Source organism: Poecilia formosa, unplaced genomic scaffold (assembly GCF_000485575.1).
Source record: "Poecilia formosa unplaced genomic scaffold, Poecilia_formosa-5.1.2 Scaffold420, whole genome shotgun sequence".
In the NCBI taxonomy this organism is placed as follows: domain Eukaryota; kingdom Metazoa; phylum Chordata; class Actinopteri; order Cyprinodontiformes; family Poeciliidae; genus Poecilia; species Poecilia formosa.
The window spans coordinates 467,094-474,204 of NW_006800359.1; the positions used below are offsets into that span (position 1 = coordinate 467,094).

General features: G+C 41.0%; 1 protein-coding gene and 1 long non-coding RNA gene across 2 annotated transcripts in view; one reads left to right on the forward strand and one right to left on the reverse strand.

The window, feature by feature from the left end:
* Positions 1-3,808: 3,808 nt before the first annotated feature.
* The window catches only part of LOC103155295 (sodium channel subunit beta-1), a 5,163-nt gene continuing 1,860 nt past the window's right edge, over positions 3,809-7,111 (forward strand). The window contains exons 1-2 of the mRNA XM_016663431.1: positions 3,809-4,327; positions 5,350-5,516. Of these exons, the coding sequence (XP_016518917.1) occupies positions 4,288-4,327; positions 5,350-5,516 (207 nt within the window). The 5' untranslated portion in view covers positions 3,809-4,287. The remainder of the gene's footprint in view (positions 4,328-5,349; positions 5,517-7,111) is intronic.
* LOC103155294 (uncharacterized) lies at positions 4,505-5,343 on the reverse strand. Its single transcript, XR_478023.2, has 2 exons — positions 5,094-5,343; positions 4,505-5,024 (listed from the first exon to the last, which is right to left on the reverse strand). It is a non-coding gene; the product is annotated as an uncharacterized LOC103155294 (long non-coding RNA).

Below are 7,111 nucleotides of genomic sequence, written 5' to 3' on the forward strand. Positions count from 1 at the left end.
GAGGAGCAGCAGCAGCAGCAGCAGCAGCAGCGGGAGGCGAGAGTGGAGGAGGAGGCATCTACCGGCCGCAGCTAACGGCTCCTAGCCGGCTAACGGCTGCTCCCCGCGGACCCCCAGAGGCCCGAAAACCGATCACCAGCAGGGTTCAACCTCCAGCAGACACAACACCGTCCCAACGCCGTCCATCTCCAGTCTGTTAGAGTCACTTTTATCAGATTAATTGTAGGTTAAATATCGAAGTACGCTTGGCAAGAGAGGCGAACCGTCTCGGATTAAAGAGCCGAACAAAAGCGGTTTTTGTCGGAAAGTGAAAAGAACGAAGTGAGTTAACCGGCAGACTGAGTCAAAAGACAGGGGAGGACACCGAACCCCTCCGGAGCGACATAAATATAACCGGGCAAACTGTAGAAATTATTACATCTACAATTATGTTTTGTATTGAACGATTTAACATGTCATAGATAAAAAGTCTAAATACTTCCTTAAAATGGTGATACGTTTTAAGTTAAACACGCCAAACCCCCCCGCCTGAAAACTTTTTGGTATATTCCGGGAGAAATAACTGTACCAAAGATGTGGCGAGAGGAAGGAGTGTTTACACCACACAAAGCACAGCGAACAGATTAAAATAAGCGATTAATCAACTTTAATCTACAATTTAAATAAAGAACCATTCAGTTGGTCCGATGCAGAGGCAGTTTTAATAATAAAACCACACTTCGCCTAAATAACGGTCTTTTTTGTACGTCCACAAGAAAACCACAATGACAGATTCAGATACGAAACGGAAAACAGCAAATACAGAAAAAATCCCACAACTTTCTGAACTTTAAAGTTCATTTAAAGGGAGGAACAATACAAGCTTTAAGAATTCACAGTGTCAAAGCGACATCTGGTGTCCGATCAGTGTCTGTGCATCCATTTTTTAACCTGAACTCTGTTTTACGTGTTTAATGAAGACATATTCAGAACAAACTCTCTGAAATGATTAGTAATAAAGGGGTCGGTACTTGGGATTGGGTGTGTAAAGCACAGTGAAGTCCCACCTGCTTCCTGTAGCGGCATCACTTCATCTGATCCCACAGAGTCCCACCAGAAGGAGATCAGATGTCTTCAACAGAAACAACAGCCAGAGGAGCGGATGGCAGGTCACCTTGACTGCAGCTGAAAATAAAAACAACGTAAAGAAGGAAACATGCTAAGATGCAAACATGTAATACTCTGAGTGGAGAGGTTTTCACTTTTCATCAGCTTGTCTTATTATTTTAAATCTCTGAATGGCTTCAGAAAGAGTTTGGTTCATTTATTGGATTATCTCAAACTCATTTCACCATATTTACTAATCATATTGTTGGACAGATGGATATCAGAGCCTCAGATTCAGGAGGAGCTGCATTGTTTGTTTCGTCCCTCATTATGGAAAAACAAAGCAATTTACTTTTATACATGTTTGGGTTCAGAGCAAAACATTTTTAAATAGTTTAAGTTGGAATTTCTTTATGGAAGATCAATATCAATTATGAAAGTCTTCTGGTAAATGTCATAATGTAAACAAAAGAAATCTGAAGGATATTTCCCATAATATCTGACTCAACATCTTTTGTACACTGAAACATTTTGTCACTTGGTGAACCACGCTGATCTGAAATACAGAAAAGAATAAATATTCTCACAGTCACAAAGATGAAAAATAAAAAGGAACTTATTAAAATTCAAAGATAGAAGCCAATTAATATATTAAAAAAGTTTTTGGTTAACACCAGGTTAAAAGTGCAGATGATAATTATTTGAGATGAATACTTATTCCATCCAGCAACGTTATAAAGATTGCATTATGTGCTTGATTGCATATGATCAATGCATATGAAAATACATGATGTGTATTGATGATTATGCTGATGGCTGTAGACACAATGTAATGTTTGCTGACAGCCTGCTGTTTTTATGACTTTTATCTTTGTGTTTTTATTATGTAAATCATTTTTGAACTGCCTTGTTGCTGAACTGTACAAATAAACCTGACAGATTGAAAACTCACTTTGTGAATTATTAAATAATTTATGAAACAGCTCTGCAGTAGATTTGTTGTCACTTTAACCTGATTTTTTTAAATCCCAGAAACAGAAGAAATATAAAAATATCATCATATTTATTACAATATTTTATGTGTCTTTTATATCTTTTATGACTATATCAACTGTTTCAAACACAGAACTCCTAAGATATTTACAGAGTTTCATTGTTCTGCATTTAAACCCAGATTAGAGGAAACGTTTTCCGGCTCTAACCTGACTCTCCATCAGAGCAGCTCTAAGCGCTGCAGTTGCTGCATAAAGAATAAAAGAGCGTTTTTACCTTCCCGTTTCAGAGCATCACAGTGACTCTGCAGTTTCCAGACGTCCCATGTTGCGTCCCTCAGCCTCCAGTTTGTCACCTCCTGCAGTGGTCAGCTCACATGCTGCAGCCTGTGCAGCGAACAGCTTGTGTCCGGCTGGCTGGGAGACGCTCAGCCTGCAGCAGCTGAACTGACGGCTGGAAACTCGATCTGAGCTAAAAATAAAAGAAACGCCAGCAGCAGCAGCAGAGAGAGAGAGAAGCTGGCTCTCCCTGTTCTGGTCAGGGTACAGATGCATGCAGGGTTTATCATATGTCAACATTTCCTTGAAGCCCCCCCCCCTCTGCTGCTTCGCTGTTTATGCTGCTGCTCTGTCTGATTTCTGTTCTTGTTTGAGGACGAAGGGGCAGGGACACTTCACTGCAGAAAAACTCCCAGATGACCACATGGTGTTCAGTCTGACCCAGCGGGGTCAGAGGTCATTCATCACGCCAGCGGCAGGGCCAAGTCAGGCCTTCAGCCAGCATCTGCTTTATGAGCCTGGACTCCAGATGGACCGGGCCGCTGCCTGGTACCAGCTCACACAGATTCACTCAAATCTGTGGATTATGTCTCAATTATGGTAAAAAAGAAATAAATAAAAAATGAAGCATGTTCTATAGAGGAGATCTGATGTCAATAGCATAATTTGAAGCTTAGAGAAACATTTTTTTCCTTCCAGAAGTTGTAGATCCAGCTTCATTGTCTGTCTTCACATTTCCCCGTCTGGAGAAGCCGTGCAGCACGTCGCTGCTCCCTCTGCAGTCTACAGTCTGGATGTTAAAACCTGCTTTGCTGCACTTTTTGTTAGCAAGTCAGTAAAATCTGATGCCATAAATCATGATGTCTTTTAGCAAAGAGTTGAGTTCTGGTTCTATCAGATAAAGCAAACAGCTGGAAACTTTCCACAGACGTTTCATCCTCAGTCATGGATGCTTCAGATGTTTGTATTTTATATGTGAAGTTATTTTTGTGGTGAAAACATGTGAGAAACAACAGCTGAGTAAAAACAGCGCCTCCTACAGTCACAAGAATCAGAGGTCTGTTGACAAAAACTGGTTCAGTTTTCAGTTTTATTTACTATAAATGCTATTTTTATTACTTTTAATATCAAAAGCAAATTATTTGTTTCTGACCATCAAACAGAAAATGTTTGTATTTCAGAACAAAAATCAAATAAAGAATTTTTCTTTGTTTTCTGATGAAAACATCAAAGATTCAAATCTGTAAAAATACAAAATAAATGGAGCATTTTTATAGCAACAACAAATCAAACTGCTGACAGAAGAGTGTTTGTCCTGCTGGGACGTCCCTGATCCAAACCCTGAGTCCCGTCCAGCTTGAGCCGTGACCTCTGACCTGTAGGACATGATCTGTATTTACAGACAACATGAAACCCTCCTGCTGCACGTGACAATATTTACTTTCACCTCAGGGTTTGCTTGCTCTTCACATATTTGTTTAACAAAACACAGCGAGGTGATTTTAGATGAAGGACATCAGAGAAGAAGAAGAAACAGATTTTAAACTCAAATGATCTTTTTCCTGAAGGAAACCCTCCAAAGCGTCCCAGTGTAACTCGGCGTGGACGGTCACGTTGCTACGGAGAACGTCTCATCATCTCAGGTTTCTGCTGCCTCCCAACACGCCCAGCGCTGGATTCTCACTCTAAATTTAGCCGCCTTAAAGTCAGATGAGACAGCAGAGGGACAGCTTACCGTAAAACCTCAGAGGCTCTGAATGTCTGATGATTCATATCTGAAGTTCTGATGGATTAGAGTGGAGCGGTCCTGCAGGAGAAGCATGGTGCCGGTCCGGAGTCCAGAGTAACTCCAGTCTGCAGGAACTTTCCTGGATCTGGGAATGTCTGGCCTTTTCTGCAGCAGCTGTTTGAATATTTCCCCTGCAGAACGATGAGCTGCTGGACGTTTTTAGTCGCCTTCAGTCTTCTTGGTGAGTCCAGCATGAAAATGCTCTGAGCTTTCAACCGGAACCAGCCAGAAGGGGCACGAATCGGGTTCATTCTGGTTGAAGCAGCTTAAAGAACCACAAAATGAGAAATCACTGAAACCAAGTCAGCTTAAAACCAAAGGAAATAAAAGATAAGAAAAATAGATTTTTACATTCAGCTCAGTTCAAAACTCCTTTATTTATCCTGCAGGTGAATCAATTAAATGTTTTTGTGACTCAGATCCTCCAAACACCTTCAAACAGTCGAGTCCAGTAGCAGTCAGTCTCGCAGCGTGTCTGAAGAGGCCTCTGACTGAAGACTGTTGCTAACAGCTCAATATCTGATATTCCACAGTAACAAGTCCTGGATGACATCATCAGTTGCTAGAAAGCTGTGCTAATCCACCTCTTTTGCTTTTGCTGCTCCTCTTTAAATCTGTCAGGCTGTTCGGTTGGAGAGACGTTGACCTTTGAACTCTTTCCGTCTCTTCTCTGCATCCATGAAGCTCTGGGATTTGGGGTCAAAGTTCAGATGTTATTTGAGCTTCTGAGATGCTAATCACCTGCTCTGTTGGAAAAACAATATCTTGTTGCCACGGTTACACAATATAGCAACTGGAAATCATCCCAGCTGGCCAGCATCCAGAACCAGAGGGAGAAACTGTCCAAACGGAAACGATGCGTCCAGAGAAAAGATGAACTAAAGAACAGAAGAAGAAGAAATCAGAACTAACAGAACGGCTCAGACATCTGCAGCTCAAATTGTTACCTTAAAACTTAAATCCTGATTTGGTCTCTGATCAGATTCCATGTCTGAACTCATGTACGGCAACAAAACATACAAAAATCATTGAATTGATGGAAGACAAAGTTCCTCAGAGGAAGAGATTTCTATATTTCTCCCTTTAAAGACAAAAACCATAAAACTAACAGGATCACATTTCTGGTTTCATTTCTTTAACATCTGATCTCCAGACTGACTGATAATGTTTGTTGTTGTCTAACTGGTCGGCTCTCCGGTGAAGTGCCTTGGTGCCATGCAGGCTGTGCGGAGGTGGACTCCATGACCGAAGCCGTGGCCGGAGAAGGATTCCTGCTCGGCTGCATTTCCTGTAAGAAGAGGGAGGAAGTGTCGGCCCGAGCCACGGTGGACTGGCACTTCAAACGGCCCGAGGACCACGAGTTCACACATGTGAGTCAGAACCATCAGGAAATCAGCAACTGCTTAAAACAAACAAACAAGGTCACGAAATCAGAAACTGCTTTCAAAAAAAAGGTAATTAGCAGCCTGCGTGTCTGGGGGAGGCGGCGGCAGGAGAGCCTGATCAGCCAATCAGAGCAGAGATAACATGATCATGTATTTCTATGTCTTTTTTTCTAGCCATAATATCCTGTTTCTCAAAACAAATCCATTCAACGGATAAAACAACAATTTCAAATTGAAACTTTAGCAGATTATTTAATTATTTCACAAGTCATAATTCAATTTTTATCTAAAAATAAATTACTTTAGATATTAATGTGCTACTGTTCAAACCTAAATAAAATATACCCAGATAGTACACGATGTTAAATCAACGTTGAAAAATAGTTAGAATCGTTGATTTTTGGTTGAAGTCGACAAATGATGGTGGATCAACCATCAAACAACCATCCAATCAAACCGTTGAAACTGTCATTGAATAAATGTTGTTTTGTGGTTGAAATCTAATAAATGAAATGTCAACGTCGAATCCAGTGTGTTTCAGCACTGGTCCTCCAGGCCCTACAAGTTTTAGGCATTTCCCTAATTCAACACACATGATATTAATTGACGTCTGATTAACGGGGTTTTGCTGAACTGAAAAAACGCAGGTCAGTTTGATTGAGGACAAGGTTTGGGGAAGATCTACCCAGATGGCACACGATGTTAATTTAATGTTGAATTATGACCACAAAGGATGCATGTATGGTTGAAGTCAAAAACTGACAGTAGATCAACCATAAAACAATCATCCTATTCTAACTGTCAATGAATCAGTGTTTTGTGGTTGAAATCTAATGAATGAAATGCCGATGTCTGATCAACGTCTGATCAATGTTGAATCAATGTCAGATGTATTGCCGCACCCCTTCTTCCCCTCCTCTCCTCCTCATCAGAGCTCTGGGTCAGAGCATTTTATTACTGAGGTGGGAGTTCTCACATTTTTAATAACACTGTAGAGGATAGTGAGTGGTGATTCCTTTCTGTACATTTTTTTACTTGTTAATAAAAATTCTTACTGACTGTTTGTGATATATTGACATGAAAACATCTACAACTTACTCCAAGGAGTGAAGCGGTCCACCCCCACCATTTACATGAGTGGGATGTCCCAAACGCACAGCTGCTTTACTGTTGGCTTGTTTGCAAAAAGATGTTAATTCAATGTTTAATTATGATCACAAAGGTTGAATTTATGGTTGAAGTCAACGACAGAAGCTGGATCAACCATCAAACAACCATTCAATTCTAGCCAATTAACATCCATTGATTGAAATGCCAACATCTTTTTCAGCACCGGTCCACCGGGCCCTGCAAGTTTTAGGCATTTCCCTAATTCAGCACACATGATTTTAATTGACATCTGATTAACAAGGTTTTGCTGAACTGAAAACACGCAGGTCAGTTTGCCTTGAGGATAAGGTTTGGGGAAGAACTAGTAATCAAAGTGTTCAGGTGTTTTTTGCACCCCTCCCCACCGCCTGCCATTCAAACGCCCAACCCCCTTCCCTCTACCGCCAAGGTCACACACACACACACACACA